Raw genomic sequence first — 18,223 nt, 5'->3', positions numbered from 1 at the left:
TTGACCCATACTGCTCTTTCCTGTAGTTGTGGTGTCCTAAAGCATTTCAGCTGGGTGTGGTGTACCAAATCAGCAAAATACTCAGGTTAGAAGTGCCACACAACTGCAGAAAGGTGTAAGCCAGCATGGAATGGGGTGAAATCAAATGGCTAAGAATGGAGAGGCAGAAGGTTTCTTTGCAGTCTCAGTAGCCAAGAAGGCGGCCATGGGAACCATATTCTTAGTGTTAGCAAGGCATGAGAGCAACGTGGAGATGGGGAAGCTGAGTGAGACGCTGAGCGGGGCTGTGGGTTTTGGCTGGCGGCTGGGTGCTCATTGCAGGGAGGGAGTCACATCGCAGGTCTCTTTTTCAGTCCAGGGCGGATACAGTAGGCACAATAGCAGAGAAATGTGTGCTCAGGTTCCAGCCTTAGCAAAAAGCATGATCGTAAGGCCTTACCGATGAATGCGGTTGATTTACTGGGGGCCTCTAAGCTGAATTGACAGACCTTCTTGAAGCACAAGCTTACATCTATGTGGTGTTACTGGTGAAGGGCAGGATCCAGATACTATTATCCAGGCTGGTCTCATTGAGAAGGAAGCAGGTTATAGTGTTTTGTTTTGTCAGGCTCCAGATATTGTGAGGTAATGGCCCTTTTGCTCCATTACCACTTGCACTAGTGATTGGCAGCTCTTGTGTGGAGGTCTACATGGCTTGAAATGCTAAGCACTGCGAATGGTCCCTTTTAAAGAAGCAAAAATAATCTCCTTTCTCCTCTTTTGTGAGCTTTTTCTTCATAATTATATGGACTTGGAGGGCCAGGATTATGTATGTTCTAGCCTAGAATCAGGTGGCGGGTAGCAGCATCCTGCCCCTGGGCTGATCCACTTTGATGTGCTCCCTCCCAACCACCGACACCAGGCAGGAGCATCTGGATTGTTGCATGTGAAGAAGATAAACATTTAATCATTTTTAGCATTAACTTTACACTTTCTGAAGTATAGTATTCAGGCTGATTTAAAAGCTTCCTCTTCCTCACCCCCCCAACCCTATGATTAAATGGAAAGAGAGGGGATGGCAAAAGACTGGAGACAGGATGTTTTCAAGTTTCCAAAGTCTTTCCTGCTGTGACACTCAATGCCAATAGTAAACTGTAAACTGAGCTCTTCCTAAGGAGCAAGAGGCGATTCTGAAAGCAGAGGCTGTCGCTCAGTTACCACAGACTAAGCCACGTGTGAATTAATGCCATGGAGCTTAGGTTCTGACATTGGGTAAGTATTTGGCCAAATCTGTGCCTCGGAGAAGCAATGGGGATAAGACTGCTTTCACCCACCATGTTGGCAGCAGTGACTCTGAATCACTGGGTGCTCTGCAAGTGCGTGCCCAGCCTACTCTGAGCTAGCTCAGATGTCACAATGGAGAATGGGAAAATGACCTTTTTTCACAGTGTTAACATCTTTGGTTTATTATTAAGTTGCATCTGCAGTGTGCTGATTCTTCTACTTCTCAATGACTATGATACTAGCAAGGAGACTGATGTTTGAAGAAAGCTATTTGGTCTTCTCTTTACTGTCTCTTAGTGCTGGTGAGATTTTTCATCCTATTTTTTTTTTTCTCTTGAATTTCCAGGCCTGCAGGTGGTCTCTATGGCATTGATAGCATGCCCGATCTACGCAAAAAAAAGCCCATTCCACTTGTCAGTGATCTGGTAAGAGATTTTTCTTCTGCCACAGCTTTACTTTTACTTTTTGGCATATGGTAACATTCGTTGTCACTTCAAGAAGATGAAGGTTTCCTATTTAGTTAAATTGATTCTTACACTAAAGGGTTAGCAGTTGTGCTTGGAAAAATCTCAATGTGAATGAGCTGCTGTTTCATTGACAGTTTAATTAATTTGGCAGAATTAAGATATTTTTCATGTTCTTTTTCCTTATTATTCTACAAAGAACACGTGTTTTGTTTTTAGGCCTGCATTATTTTTAAATGTTTTCCTAAAAATCGCATACTTTGGGGAAAGTTAAAATGTCCATGTGAGGTTTGGCAACATACCAGAAGGTTGGAATTTCAGAGGATAGATAAACGAGCATATGTGCTTGGATTTTTAAAGTAATTTGCAATATTGCCAGTAGGCTTCTGCAGTGAGGAAGCACAAGAACCAAGCAAGTAATGAGGACATGTTTCATATGCTTGTGTGATATGGTGAAATAAGGCTTCTGTGGGACAAATGGTTTTCTGTTGGCTGTGTTCAGTACACGTAGCGATTTCGTACTTGTGAGAAATGCTGTAACAGCTGAAAGACCAAATTTCCCTTATCCTGTAATTCCTGTCAAAAGATGCATGCAATTCTCTGCCAGCTTATGCATGGGAAGCTTAATATGTGTCTTACTAACTGCTTGTATCTTATGTCTTCACAATAATGGCATTAACTTGTGTTACTTCCTTTGTACGCTTTCATTCTCTTTCTCCACAGGCCATGGTAAGTGAAGCTAAAGACTATCCACCAAGTCTTCACCAGAAACAATTTTTTTTACCTTGTTTTCCCTCTGCTTTTTATTTTGAACCTGCAGTATTACAGTGCATGTGTATCCATCAGTCTGTCCTGCTCCATCACTGATGGAATGAACTTTTTCAGTCTGTCTGCAAACAGGATAAATCAGAGTGTAACTGGATGTTTCTGATAGGGTTTGACTATTTCAAAGCAGATTTAGCTAGCTTTGATTTCTGTCTCTGCCTTTGTCTAACTGGAGTGGCTTGCTGAAGAAATCCTTTGTATGCCAGTGTGAGTCACTGCAGAGTCACTGCCCTGTGCTGTCCAAGGCTGCAGAACTTAGAGCTGGTGTGATGCAAAGGAGGCATTTTTGAGGGGACAGTGCTGTTCATTGTATTCAGTGATGGCCAATGAATGTGATACATCAGCACATTCAAATGTGCGCTCCCAACCCAGGCTGTTCTTTTTTTAACCTGTTTATTTGTAACCCTTTCAGTGTTGCATTTGGGGGTGTTGTGTATGTTGGAAAACTGATGAAATAATCTACTTTTGGCTATTAATAAAGTTAGATATAGAAGAGTGAGTCCCATGCAGTGACCTTAGGCAATAGCAGAATTACCTTTGCTACCAGAACATAGAAATGGAGGTGTGAACCAAGATTTCATTGACAGTTCTTACCAGAGAAACAAATACAAATTTACCAGAGTGAGACTGGTTTGGAGCAGGTGGAAACAAGTTGGAGACCTTTCAGGGTATGCATTTGGTCCTTTTGAGAAGTGAGCTATCATTTGAAAAACCAATTTGAATGTTGTAGACTGCTCATTTGGTGTCTGGGGTGACAAGAGTGCCCTTGGTCACATCTCTGAGCATGTAGTGCCGATGCGTTTCTGAATACTGGTAGTGAATAACAAACTTTCTTCCTTCTTAGTCACTGGTTCAGTCCCGGAAAGCCGGAATTACCTCAGCAATGGCCACTAGAACATCTCTCAAAGATGAAGAGCTGGTAAGTGGGAGGATTGCTTGGCTCCTGTTAACTTTTAGTAAGCAAATTAAAGGAATTTGGCTCTCTGAGATGCAGAGCCAGCTTCACAGATGTCTAAAAATATAGATGCAAAGCTTCTTGTATCATTTCTTTAAAGAAACCAAAAGTGTAAAAAATAACATTTAATGTGTCAATATGATCCTGAAAAATGTAATCTTACCATTTTCTTCTGTGCTATCTACCATGGGGGACAGTGTGTGGAACTTGTTTATGCAAGATATCCTGCATCCACAAACCTTTATTCTTTTCTTCCATCTCCTCCACTTTTTTAAATGCCTGGAGAAACATTTTTGGAAGGGTGTCCTCTGCTGCTTATAAAAGTTTGATAAATTTGGCTACCTCAAATGTGTGGATTTATTGCACTGCTCATGTCTTTTCCCTTAAAACTCATGTTAACCAGCAAAAACAGGTTCAGTCACCTGCCTGGATGTTTGCTTACGTGTGCTCTTGCCTTTCAGAAATCTCATGTCTATAAGAAGACCTTGCAAGCCTTAATTTACCCCATCTCTTGTACAACCCCACACAACTTCGAAGTGTGGACAGCCACAACTCCTACCTACTGCTATGAATGTGAGGGGCTGCTGTGGGGTATTGCACGGCAGGGAATGCGCTGCGGTGAATGTGGAGTCAAGTGCCATGAGAAGTGCCAAGACTTGCTCAATGCTGACTGCTTACAGAGTGAGTAGTGGCCAGTGGAGTGTGGGTGTTCCAAAAGCGTTACCAGAGCTTTCCTAAACATATAGGTGATACCTCAGTGATCAGTGAAGCTACATTTATTAAAATGACACAGACAGCTCCACTGACGCAGAAGAACTTCTTTGCAGAGTTGTTCTTGATGTGCTGTAAAAGAAGATTTGATCCTTGACTCTTTCACACCTATTTGGTTTTAAGCTATGCAGTGTTCAATCTCTCAGTGTTAGCTCAGGTGGTGAATTTGCTAACATATCCTGCCTGAAAGAGAGGCAATGGACTGGGTGAATAGGGTACTAGGCTGGATATTCTGACTTTTGTTCTGTCACTCCTGCCGTGGTATCCTGGTCAAGTTGCTTGTTTGAACCATCAGCGTGTTTCACTGTTTTAAGCTTTTCAGAGCAGCAATGGGTTTCTGCTTAGGGGATTTAGCTTGGATTCTCTGTACCAAGTGCAGATTAGCAAGGCATTTTCTCTTTTCAACAGTAAGATCTCATGGCTGAATTGCGTTAGATACCTGGGGCTGAGCCAGCACAGATGATGGGTCAGAGAGCAAGGTGTTATATGAGTGTATGGGCAGTGTTTCATCTTCTGCTAGCAACTGTGTTTATTTTGTTGTTTTTTTCTGCAGTATTCAAAAACAGAGCCCTCTCTTCAAAGAAGAGCTCTTCAAAGAGCTGTGACTTTGCAGGATAAATGAGACCTTACACAAACAATTGAGAAGTTTAAAAGGAATTTGATTAAAGGGGGAAATAAAGAGAAAGAAAAAGTATTAATTTGGGTATCTGGCTTGGTCGGGTTATTTTTATTTGCTTGTAAAACAGTTTCTTAATTTGGTCTCAAATTTATGTTCCTGTTTGAGAGCAAAATATCTTAGTCTAAAAGGAATAGAAATTTCTGCCATATGTGTTAAATCTTGAGTAGGAAGGTGGGGCTGTTTCTGTTCGCTCTTGATTTTTTTGGTGTTCCAGCTTGATGGACTAAGTCTAAGGAATCAGAAAAGTTTGTGAAGTATAAACAGACATTGCAAATCCATGTGAGCAATTATAGGAATACAAAGAGTCAAATCTTGTGTCTGCCTCAGGCTCTGGTTGTTTGGGAAAGCCAGACTGGATGATCCAGCAAGTGATACCAGTGAATCATAGGTCAGTTGTTTTTCTTATGTCTTATCTTAAGACCCCAAATGGATGTTTGTATTTTTGATGTGCCAGAGTTTTAAATAAGTCATAGTTAGGAGTGTGGCTATTTGCAATGGCTTGCTTATCAGACACAGCTGATACTTGTGAAACAGCTCTGTTCCTCCTCAGCTGCTTAGCATTTCTAGATTTGTCTTTGAGGGTAGCAATGTGATCTTTACAGTTTAAAGCCTTCGAGCAATTGCATCATTGACATCTTGGCTTTGTTGCAACCATTTTGGATTAAGCAGACTTGCTGTGTTGCAGCTGGTTCAGGAGAATGTGATTAACACATAATTCAGTCTTCTGTCAAAGCCTGATGTAGAGGGTCAGTTAAATTCAGGATGAGTTTATTTGTTTCTGGAGTTCACCAGAACCATCTACTGACTGGTGATTTTCAGTGTTTGAGGTGAACAGCTGCTGATGTGCACATCCAGGTTTGATTCAGATTCATGTCCAAGATGTTATGATGTTGCAGTGGAGGTGTGACAGTGGTGCCCAGTGACAGGACAAGGGGCAATGGGCACAAACTGAAGCACAGGAAGTTCCGTCTGAACATGAGGAAGAACTTCTTCCCTCTGAGGGTGACGGAGCCCTGGAACAGGCTGCCCAGGGAGGTTGTGGAGTCTCCTTCTCTGGAGATACTCAAGACCCGCGTGGACAAGGTCCTGTGCAGCCTGCTGTAGGTGACCCTCCTTCGGCAGGAGGGCTGGACTAGATGACCCACAGAGGTCCCTTCCAGCCCCTACTATTCTGTGATTCTGTGTGATATCTCAATATGGGCAAAATGCTATGGAGAGCAAAGGAAAATTAGGTTCCCACCAGCAGCAACGAGGAAGCAGGCACATAGTTGTTGTACAGAGTAGAAGCTGAAAACAATAGAAATAAAACTAAATTTCAGAAATATCTGATGATTAAGAGGAAATATATTCCTGCAGAGGACAACGGTGATTGTCCATGTTCAGGAGGGGAGACTTCAGGCTGGATGGGTACTGGAGAGAGTTCAGTGGTAATGGGGAAAATATGAGAATGCCTTGAGAGAGAATGGTATTAGTTTGTTAATCTTTCAAAAGGGTGACTTGGCAGTGGGGGACAGGAAGAGGACAAGAATGATGCAGTTTCAAAAAAGTGAAAATAGCCATACTAGGTCTGTCTCAATAGAATGTTTCTAAAGTGACGTTGTGGAGCCAAAGGTGGAGGTGTCGTGCATGTGCATGTAGAGCTCCTATGACTCTGGTTTACTCTTGCAACTATCCACGGCTTAAAGCCCTTCTGAGCAGTAGGTGCTGTGTTTAATAGCTGGCAGTGATGGCTCTATGAATTGGTTTAACCCGTGTTTGAACCTGTTTATGCCTGAACTGTGTTGGGGAAGAGGGAGATAAGCAGCAGGGAGGAAGATGGTCTGTTTAAGCTTACTGTTTAGAAAAGAAAAAATGGAATAAATCTGCTGTAAGAAAATTAAAGGTGGAAGTAGAAGACAACTTCGGTGATGAGAACAGGGAGTCTTTGGAACAGCCTCTGAGGAATAACCATGGGGGCAGGTTTTCTAATCTCTGATTGGAATTAAATAAGCTTATGCAATGGGCTGTGGGATGTCATGATGGCAATAGTCTGCACTTTTCTGTGGAACAGAAGCAGCAACTGGAAACGACTCTACTTTTCATATATGTCAAAGCATTAGCTAAGAACTTGTTATTTTATTCCCCGGAGTGCAGATGTTTGCTTTGCACATTTTCTTTCAAAAAGTAAGTATTTTGTGTAAACAGAAAATACTTCATCATGCAGAGTTAAAGAAACGGAGAGGAAACAACTGAGAGTACACTGGTCTCAAAACTTGTGAAGCATGTAGACAGGTAAAACCCAACCAAACAAAAACTTTTAGTGAGTTATTTGAAAGCTACCTAGCATGAGAATAGAGAAGATACAGAGACTGTGAGCTGGCAGTCTGTGAGGGGTACCCAGTGTGAGTGTGGTGGGTATCATTATCTGGAGTTCAGATGTAAAGGAAACTGAAGATGGCTGTTGTGTGATTAAAAGACAGAGGAAGCAGAAGGATAGTGCTGGGAGATTAAGAAAATGGTAAGGCCAGTATGTGGATGTGCTGGTGGGTTAGGAAAAACAAAGGTTCCAGGTACTAGAAATCTATTAAAAGGCTTTTTCATGCAACTGTGTTCTTTACTTTGGCATTTTCATGCTAAAATCCTTCTAGCTGGAACCCACCAGGCCAGAAGAAAATTGAAAAATTAAATTAATTTTTATATGTTTGAAGAACATAGGCTGTGGTTGAGAAATGAGAAATGGAGTTTCTGGGAGACAAGCAACACTTTAGAGATCCAATAAATTCAAGACTGAACTTTCTTGTACACTGAACTAGGGAGGGATATCTTCCTAATGGAAGCTTTATTGTTGCTGTTGGTGAAAAAGAAAACCCAAACCAGCTTCAGGACATATCTTCACTTAGGTCTGTTTAAGCTTCCAGAAAATGTTGCATTGGAATAAAATGAATTTTCAGACTTGTCACAAGTATGGTTCCGTTGTCTATGCCTTGAAATTTTGGGTAGACACATGAGGTTTTATTGTATAGAATCAGAATGTGCTGTTTATCCATCTTCTATCCTTTGATGCCTTTCTGTGGGAAGTAAAACGATCTCTTTCCCCAAGTCTGTTAGAATTAAGCTTGGTTCTTTCTGCTGAGGGTGTTATTCTTACCCTCTGTATTTTTAAGAAACTGAATATCTGATACAGTCAACAAATGTGTGGGACTGCAGTGACGAAATACTTAAATTCAGCAGTGCGTTGTTGCAATTTGAAATAAAATCCATTTGCAGACTGGTTCAGCAGGGCCGTTCCATGAATTGGCAATGTCTGAGGTGCAGTAAACTGGAATCAAATGTGTCATGTGTACTGCAGCCATCTGGTTTATGGCTGTGTTGGCACCAGGTTACTTCTCTGACAGGATGTTTCTCTATTGTAAGTACATAGGAGATATTATTCTGATGATGGAGTGCTTACCTTTTTATCATAAGCTCATAAATGCTTATAAGGGAAGGTGCTCTTTTCTTAGTGTTCTGTTATTCCTGGAAGTAATTGAAATCTCTGCTGCACCGGTTACACTTTCTTTCTTACATAGCTGAAAATGGATGGAGGGATGTTCTTTAATAACGATAGCATGCAAAGCTTTTGGAAAAAGAGAGGTTTTATGTCTTGCCCTAAGCACTGCTGTAGTACTAACTGAAATACAATGAATTGGGCAATGCTGGTATCACAGGAAGAGTAAAGCTGAGGATGGATGTGTAGGATACTAAGAAACGGATGCAGAGAAGTAAGCAGAATTATGAAGAGGGTGGAAGGGAAGGACATTATGCTAGCAAGGTCCTATAAAAGGGGCCTGTACAGTACTGGGCTAGCATTTTAGAAGCCATAGTAGTCCACTTCTGCAGGTGTCTCTTGTGGTTTGGGTTTCTTTTTTTTTTGTAGTGATGCTAATCTAGTACTGAGTAAATTACAGGTAAACCTGAGAAAAGAAATGGCCCTGGGGAATTAGAATCTTGAAAACAAGGAAATGAAATCTCAAGCTTCAAACTACTATTGAGCATGAAATCTGTGTTCTGTGATTAGCTGTAAGTCTTTACGGTGTGCTAGAGCAACAAATCTTGGAGAACTTCACACGAGCTATCAGGGCTGTGCTACTGAATGCCCTCCTTCTGGCACTGTTTTGGCTCCTGGGGTCTTGGTTCACCTCTGGAGTTGTTCAGTGCTTTTTGAGTCAGGACTGGACGTCAGGTATGTTTGCTTTTTGAATGAGAACTTGTGTGTGTTGCACTCTGAATTCAGAGACTGCAGTCTAGAGACTGGCTCAGTGAGCAGAACATTAGTGAGACCAGTTAAGTCACTCTTGTGATAATCATCTTGGCTTCTGGATTGAATAATGATTAGACACCATAGTGATGAACACTTGTTTGCTCCCAGAATCCTATGTAGGAAAATATTTGCACAGAAGAAGGAAGGATACCTTTATTTGAAACTTGAATGTCTATTTTAAGTTTCAGGAATACATAATTTCTAAGCATTATCCGCCTACTGAACAGCTGTCTTCTATCCTGCCAGTGTTGCTTTCTTGACTTTTTCCTGCTAAAGTATAGGGTAACAGCACTGGTGGTTTACTAATAGCTGTATCAATACAATTCCCAATATAGACATATTTGCTTTCTGTTTCCAGTCATAAATTGAGTCATAATTCAGTCCTAGCACCATTTGTATGGTACTGTACACAGTACTTGTATATTCCTGTGGCTTTCAGTTGCCATTTGCAGTACTACTTGAAAAACTCATCCACTAGCCAAAACCTTCTTTTTGCAGCTGAATAAATATGATCCAAGTCCAACAGCAGGAAAAACATCTTCTGCCATCCAGTATAGTGACATGCTTTGAGTTTATATCTATACATTATCGGTCATTAGTCCTCAATGTTTATTTTGGAAACTCTGGTGGTTTTGTACCAACAAGCAGGTGTTAAAATTAAGAGTGTGTGGTGTTGAGACAGAAGGTTTGTCTCTTCTTTATTAGTCCATAATGTTAAATAAGGTGTCTGTCTGATTCTGATACACCACAGTTCAGGTGTAGGGAGAGAAACACCTTTTTCAGGGAAGGGATAATGGAACATTTGGGTAAATTGTCTGGGCAGAGTTGGGAAGCAGCACAGATGGAGGTGGGGGGTTAATCTGAACGTCAGCAAGCAGAGCCAAGCCTTGCAGGTGACAAAAGAGAGAACTCTCTAGGTGTCTGTGTGACACGGCTTACATGTCCTGCAAACCAGGATACCCTGGACTGCTGCTAGCCTCACGGAGGGTAAATGGCCCCACTATGCAAGGTCTCTAGAGGTAGTGGGATGCTAAACACGTTTTTGACTAGAATTCTTCCGTTTGTCCAAGCTTGCATTCTAAAGCATCATTTGATGCTCCTGGAATGTTTGCATTAAGGCAATGAGTCAGAAAGTTGAGGGCAGATTTGTTTATTTAGATCACTACAGATCTCAGAATTCGAGCTAAAAGAGGCAGGTTGTTCAGCTTGGCCTTTCCCAGTTTCCCGATAATTTTCTGTAGCTCTGCATGCACTGTGTAGAGTCCACATCCATCGCCAGAAAACCTAGTTCTGTTAAAGCTGAATGGCACTTCTTGTCTGAAGTTCAAAGTGTAGCCCCTGGTGTCATTTCGGTTTCATATTCCTTTAGTAAATGTTGGGTCTACAGCTGGATGATTGCCTGATACAAGACATTACTTTGGCTAGTGCTAGTTCTTCGTCACCGGTGAGCAAAGACAGCAGGGGCTGTGTAATTAATTCCAGTATTTTGATTTCATTTCATCTTATGCCAACAATAGGAAGCTCTGGGGCAGATACATTTTATTGTACTAAATGAAATACTGAACATCAAGCTTCTAGCAAGTAAAATGAAAAAAATAATTATCAGGTAATGTGGAGTTATGGCTTTTTTTATACCCAGGTCTTCAATAGCATGCCTTGGTACGCAGTGTCCTTAATGAACTTCTGAAACTTCAGCAGTCACAGTCTGTTCCAAACTCTGGTTTTGTTCTTTTTGGCTTGGATAGTGGAAGTTATAATTGACTTTTGTTTCTTTATTGCAGTACATTTAGTAATGGTGAAAGGTGTTAGATTGAAGGCCCTAGAAATGGATGTCTTCAGGCAGCATTAGTCACTGGGCACCCTGTCGAGCCTGCTAATAAGGTTGCCTGTTATGTTGTACTGCTGGGGGTCCTTTATGTGTGTGTGTTCATAGAGCTTTGTTCATGTTTGGTCACTGCCTACTGAAACTGTTTCATATGCAAAAGTGTAATACCTTATATTAAAGGTGCTCCAGATATCATACTTGCCCACTTCTTCCAGAAGAAAACAGTTTTATGTATCCTTGGGATTGATGGCTCCCTTTGCACACACTTGCACCTGCTTCAATGGGTATTTTTAGGGTAATGTTATATTTGGTGAACACCTGGATGAAGGTCATTTTTCTGGGACAAAGCTTAGTTTAAATAAACTATTCCAGAAAAGAAAAAGAAGCAAAAGCATATTAAACTAACGAAGCTTACTTTAATTAAACTGTCCCAGAAAAGAAAACGAAGGAAAAGCATATTAAACTCAACAGAAATATTGTGGTTGAATGTGTTCACAGGACTTTTTGTACTGGTTTAACTTAATCTGATTGAAGATCATAATTTGAAATCACTGCAGACTGCACGTAGAGAGATTGTGTGCAATCTTGGGTTCCTGCTTTTTATTTCACATCCTGGTTTGTCTGCCCTGCCAGCTCATGTTAGTGCTTTCTTTAACACATGCCTCGCATCTGACACAGTAGTCAGTGGCTGAATTTTGACAGCAAACATGACTCTCAATATTGAATAGTGAGTAGTTGGTTGTGGGAGCGTTCTTATCTCATAGTTGTATGAACTTTTATATTTTCTAAGAGGTAAGCAAGTGACCAGAGGCCTCTCTTTTTCCAGTTACAGTTAAATACCTATGTAGTACAAAACCCTACGCCTGGCTCTTGTAATTCCAGCTGCTGGGTACTGTAGTATGGTCCCATACTTACAATGGGCTACGTTTCTAACTATTGAATTTGCTGCCTTATATATATTTGTTGTAGTTACTATGCCTGTGCAGTTCTAAGAGTGGATTATTTGAGTTATCTCCTTACAAACTGATAAAATAGAGTGGGGTCCAGAAAGGCACTTTGGATGCCTCCAGCTTGATGCCTGATCCAAGCAGGGTAGTTCCCGGCAGAAGAATGGGACCCAGATTTTGCAGTGACTCTGTGCTGAATGGGGAGTCCTGTGGCACACATCAGTAGGAAATGCTGACCGTGTCATCACATCTGAACTTCCGCTCTTCGTGGTGCAGAGGTGCAGCACTGAGACGAACTCACCAATACTATTTATAATGGAGATCCTATGTTGTCGTCTTAGCATTTACTTGCCCAAGCAGGGGTTTATTTACTCAAAGCAAGGTGAGAGGAGGGGGCATGATGCTATCTGCTGTGATGAGTAGGCACCTCATTTCTGCTTCTTCCTCAGCTGCAGGGGTACTGAACTCAAGCCTGTTGTCAGGAGACCAACCTGGTCCTAGGTTATAGAGGAGTCTGGGTGCCCTGCTTCCATTATGCCCTCCAAGCTCCAAGTGGTCTAGATTCTCTCGTGTGTGTGTGTGTGTTGAAATGGGGAGGATGTGTTTCTGATGGTAAAAGTCAGTAACAAGAGTCATCATGTGGAGGGTAATTCATTGCTTTGATCCTGCTGTCCAGATTCTGTGAAACATGACTTCATGTTTCTCTGTTTCTGATGGGTATTGTGTACTTTCTGGTGCACAGGAGCGGCGGAGAAGAGCTCAAAGCATGGAGCTGAAGATCGAACCCAGAATTTCATCATGGCCATGAAGGATCGCATGAAAATCCGGGAGCGGAACAAGCCGGAGATCTTTGACTTGATCAGAGATGTGTTCTGTGAGAGCAAGTTGACCCATGCTCAGCAGATGAAAACAGTAAAGCAGAGCGTGCTTGATGGTACCTCAAAGTGGTCAGCAAAGATCACGATCACGGGTGAGTGAAGGAGGCATGGGCTCACTCGGGAGCCTAAGGTAAGAGAGAGTTGGTGTGAAACTAGAGAGAATGGAGAGGAAGGGCTTCTCTGTCCTGTCTTCCTGCTCAGTCTACAGGTAGCAGGTGGAGATACTTCTGCCTCAGGAACTGTAGTGCACCATGAGCTGAGGCTCATCAGAAAAGCTTTCATGAGTGATATTCCTGTTTCTCTGGCCATTCTGAGCTACTGCTTCACATGGTGTGTGAATACATTGTCTCATTGTGTGGTGGTGGTAACCCTTTGCTTTTCCTTCCAGTGGTGTGTGCTCAGGGTCTGCAGGCCAAAGACAAGACTGGGTCCAGCGATCCGTACGTAACTGTTCAAGTGGGTAAAACAAAGAAGAGGACAAAAACGATTTTTGGGAATCTGAACCCTGTTTGGGAAGAGAAGTTTTATTTGTAAGTGCTTTTACAAGGACTTTCAGCCCCATTTTGCCTGTTTGTACAATCTGTGCTTTAACAGCTATGTCTTCTCTGTTATTATGTGTTCCCACACCACCTGTAATGTGTATGCTGATTTCATTCAACCTGGAACAGGTTGCCCAGAGAAGCTGTGGCTGCCCCCTCCCTGGCAGTGTTCAAGGCCTGGTTGGAAGGGGCTTTGAGCAACCTGGTCTGGTGGAAGGTGTCCTTGCCCATGGCAGGGCAGCTGGAACGAGGTGATCTTTAAGGTCCCTTCCATCCCAAACCACTCCATGACACTGTGATTTCTGCTCAGTGTTGTGTGTGTGCATCTAGAGGGTTGATGTATATAACAATGTATGCGGTGTACACCTGTCCATTTCATCAGTCTTAGTTGTGTATATATAAATTGTCTGCTCTGTGAACACTTTTGTATTGATGTTTCTAGAGAAAACTAGAAAGAAAAGAAAATCTTTAGCTCAGTGACTTTTGTTCATGGCTAATAGACATACTTTCAAAATTCTTTGTAATAGAAGAGAGTAAAGTTTGTATAAAAGATTAAACAAACTTCCCATGACCTATTCCTGTGACATGCTACTGGTGTTTGATGAACAAAGGTTAAAGGTAATTAGATGTTTGTCACTTGTCTGTGACAGTACTAGTCTCCCCTTATAATTCTGGAAAATCAATGTAACAATAACTCAAGGGATTATCTGCTTTCAAGATGAGCAATTGTATCCGTGTCTGAACTGAAAGCAAAGGCTGGAGGCACAGTTCTTCAGATACCAACTGCTCTCCTGAGAAGGATGAAGAACGTATTAATCCATCCTGCTTTTATTGAATCAGTAAACAGTACTCTCAATTTATCATTGAACATGTTATAAAAGAAAATGGAGACATGAAATCCAGCAAGCAAGTCTTTTCTGAAGATTCTGGATGATCTCATTCGACCTCAAACATCTTTATTTCCTTTAATGTGTAAGCTCTTCCCTTGTCCCTTCACTCCCTTTCCTTTTTTTTCTTCCCTGTTTTTTTCTTAAGCTGCTTGGGGGGAGCTCTCTCTGAAAATTAAAATTTGTTTGTGTTTTAAGATCAGGCTTATATCCACCCTACTCTGTCTTTACAATGCGCAGTACAAACAAAATTATTTTTAAAGTGGTTTTGAGCTACTCATTAACATCAGAAGAATCTTGGTGCTATTTTGAGTGAGTAAGCCCTTGGCTTTATTCTTAGTTTAATCCAAGGTAACGTTACTGCTTGGTAAGTAGTAAGTATGCTTAAGTGCCATTTGGATAACTCTAGTCACAATAGCGGTAAGTCTGTGTGGGAGCCTTAAGGACCTTGATTTACCATGCCAAGTAGTTACCATGGTATTTGCAGTGTGTTCCCTTCTAATTTTAGGAGCTTCAACAAATACTGTGTTTAAAGATAGATAGCGCAATGTGATAAATGTCACAGTTTTAACAGTGCCACTGTTTAGATTTTATCCCCATGTCTGTGATTCAGCAGATAATATGCTGTTGTGCATTAGTGTTGATGCTACTTTCTATCTTGCCGATATCTAGTGATGGTTTTAATTGCCTTGGAATAGCAGGAAGAGATGAAGGAAATGAGTACAGTGTCCAGATCGATGTCAGGAGAGCATTCAGTACTGGAATCAATGCTTTGTTAGTAGATGTCAAAGCTCACCTTATGCTGGATGAGGAGAATGTCATTTAGAAATGTATGCAGCACTGGTCTTTTATACGCCCATCTTCCTTTTTTGCACTTATGGATCTTTTTTCAGCTTACAACTATTAAAATTTATGAAATTTTCTACCCGATAATCAAATGGAAATTTAAATCAATGTATGCAGGCCAAAAATACCCATTATACCCGTTACATACCAAGATTTTTTAAAAGAGATTGTCAGGAAATGAAGAGATTGTCAAATTTAAAGGGGGTTAGTAGTGGTGATGCTGTTTGTGTCTTAGAATGAAGTTAATTTGTTACAGTGGTATAAAGATGTGCTAGTAGTTATTGTAAACTTAGCTTACCTTGCAGTGGACATATGAAAAGTTTGGTGTTCAAAACACTTTAACATTTCAGTGGGCACAAGATATGTGAGTATAGAGAGGTCAGGTCAGTAACTAATGTGTGGGTTAGCAATTGCTGCTACTGTTCTGTTTGGCTTGTGTTGTGATTTAACCCCAGCCAACAACTAAGGACCAAACAGCTGCTCACTCACTCACCCACACTGGGATGGGGTGGAGAATCAGAGGGTAAAAGTGAGAAGACTCAGGCTGAGATAAAGATAGTTTAATAGATAAAGCAAAAGCCATGCACGCAAGCAAAGCAAACCAAGGAATTTGTTCACTCCTTCCCGTCGGCAGGCAGGAGTTCAGCCATCCCCAGGAAAGCAGGGCTCCATCACATGTAAGGGTTACTTGGGAAGACAAACGCCATCACTCCAGATGTCCTCCCCTTCCTTCTTCTTCACCCAGCTTTGTAGGCTGAGCATGACATCGTTTGGTATGGAATAACCCTGTGGTCAGCTGGGGTTGGCTGTTCTGGCTGTGCCCCCTCACAAATTCTTGAGCACCCCCAGGTTATTCACTGATGGGTTGAGAAGCAGAAGAGGCCTTGGCTCTGTGTAAGCACTGCTCGGCAGCGACTAAAACATCCTTCTATTACCAACACTGTTTCCAGCAGAAATCTAACACATAGCCCCATACCAGCTGCTATGAAGAAAATTAGCTGCCCCAGCAAAAAAAGCACACAGCTTGTTGGAAAGACTTGTTTGTAGCTGGTGTTCATTAGGTGCCCAGTGTCTTTTATAAGACCACAATTCCAGTGTCTTTTCAAAGACTGGATATAGAGACAGAAATCTGTGTGCATCAGTCATTATAATTATAGCGTTGTTATTGTAATTTATGGCGTGAATTGAGGCAGACTATGTACAGCTGAGTGATACCAAGTCTGTAGAAAGAATTGTAAAGTTTATTAAAAGCAGCTTGAACAAGTTTTAAATTTTTTTAAGGCAGAAGTATTTATTTCAAATAGTTTTTCTGTGCTTATTTACAGTGATGGATGGAAAAGTATATTAACTTAAATACCTCTCCTTAAACATGGCTTTGTTCCTTTTCTGTATATTTTCAGAAAAAAATGTTGTGGTAGACTTGACCCAATTTGGAAGTCCAGATATAGAACTGTATTTCAGAAAAGACAATGTTGAAAACACTTCAGGTTTCCGTTATACGCGCTATTTAGGTCGCTACTAGCCTGTGTCACTATGGGCACATGCTTAGATTAATGACCAGTTCTTGGAGTGTAATCATGTTGTCTGAGCAAGTGGTTGCAGGTCCTGTTTCTTTCTGAAAATCTCTCTGTATGTTTACATCTTTAGCTTTAGGAATCGTGTTATAGAGAGATGTTTGTATCTTCATTGGAGTTTGAAGACCTATGAAAATATAAGGGATTCGTCTTTTTGCTCCCCGCTTTTGCAGACTTAATGCAAAGACTCTCCATACATGGTGGTTGGCAGGAAGAAGCTTGATGGGGTACACCAGCCAGTGCTGCAATACAGAAATGTTGTTCTGTGAGCAAGGAAGACTGCTTCCCTTGCTTTACATCCCATTCCTCTTCTGCAATAATCCCAGATCCCTTTCCTATAGCTATGATGAGCAGGCTTATAGCTAGGCATCTTGCTTTGCCCTGTAGATTTCTCCTGTGCCCTCAGCTCTGTTCCCTTGCCCTTAACTCTGGCTGGACAGAAGGCAGCATGTGTCCTACCTCCAGTTGGTTCTGAGTTGTCTGGGCTGGTTGGTACATGAAAGCCAGGTAGCTGCAGGCTCGCCAGGGACGGCAGCTGGTATGGTTTTCTGTTCTCTACCTTAATTTTTTTCACAAAACTTGTAGTGTAGAAGCTTTCGTAACAAGGTGTGTAACTCTAATTTCCTTAGGAAACAGCCCGGTAATATTAGAGGGGAGATATTTTTTCACTATTTGGTGTAATTAGAACAAGATATTAATTCCCCATTTAAGTGTGTTTTAGACTGTCAGTAGAAAATACAGGCTTCCAAGTATCTTTTTTGTAAAGGCTGAAGCTGAGCATCCACTTGAATGGGTTACAACGGCAGGCAGTGTTTAGGAGAACAAACTTTTCACCTTGAAACGGAGTTTCCATTTTAAAGGGAGAGCCTGGGGCTCGGTTGGGGGCTGCTAGTCCATACCCTTTTTTCAGGAAGCGCCCCAGACTTCCACGACAGTGAGCACTGGAAGTTACAGGATTCCAACAGGACTTAGCTGTTTTTCTTGGACGAGGCACAAAATGACTCGTTCATTTTACAGTAATGTCCCCTTGAAGTTGTATTGTCTGAGTACAGCCGTGTCTGAGGCTTTGAATGGTGAGTGTGAAATCATTGCCTGGAACAGATTACATTGTTGCTGAACAGTTCACAAGAGGCATGTTTATTCTCTGTCACTGCAGAAGAGTAACTGAGTTAAAATATATGTGGTGCCTCCTGCTAGCAGATAATCAATATTTTGGTAGGGCATGCAGAGCCCCACATGATACACATTACTGTTCATCCTTTGGGAATGGTACTGCTGCATAGCTAACCACTGGATTGTCACCCAAAATGTCCTATTCGGTTCCTCAATTTTCCTTTCAGCTGCGGAGCCTGCTGTCAAGCTCAGCATCTTTCAGTTATCTCTGTGGTTATATGTGACTGTTCCAGAGCTTGTATTTAGACTTCCCCTTCTGAGACCACTGTGTTTATAAATGTCACTAACTCTGCACCCTCAGCCTCCTTTCACTGCGTG

At 41.6% G+C, this 18,223-nt stretch overlaps 1 protein-coding gene across 11 annotated transcripts in view; it reads left to right on the top strand.

The window, feature by feature from the left end:
• The window catches only part of UNC13B (unc-13 homolog B), a 219,320-nt gene that overhangs the window by 129,862 nt on the left and 71,235 nt on the right, over nucleotides 1–18,223 (top strand). For all 11 annotated transcript variants that reach the window (XM_075447135.1, XM_075447133.1, XM_075447134.1 and 8 more), the window contains 5 exons: nucleotides 1,610–1,688; nucleotides 3,397–3,471; nucleotides 3,969–4,188; nucleotides 12,751–12,978; nucleotides 13,275–13,416. In XM_075447135.1, the coding sequence (XP_075303250.1) occupies nucleotides 1,610–1,688; nucleotides 3,397–3,471; nucleotides 3,969–4,188; nucleotides 12,751–12,978; nucleotides 13,275–13,416 (744 nt within the window). The remainder of the gene's footprint in view (nucleotides 1–1,609; nucleotides 1,689–3,396; nucleotides 3,472–3,968; nucleotides 4,189–12,750; nucleotides 12,979–13,274; nucleotides 13,417–18,223) is intronic.

This window comes from Opisthocomus hoazin, chromosome Z (assembly GCF_030867145.1).
Source record: "Opisthocomus hoazin isolate bOpiHoa1 chromosome Z, bOpiHoa1.hap1, whole genome shotgun sequence".
Lineage (NCBI taxonomy): Eukaryota > Metazoa > Chordata > Aves > Opisthocomiformes > Opisthocomidae > Opisthocomus > Opisthocomus hoazin.
This window is presented reverse-complemented; position numbering and strand designations above follow the sequence as displayed.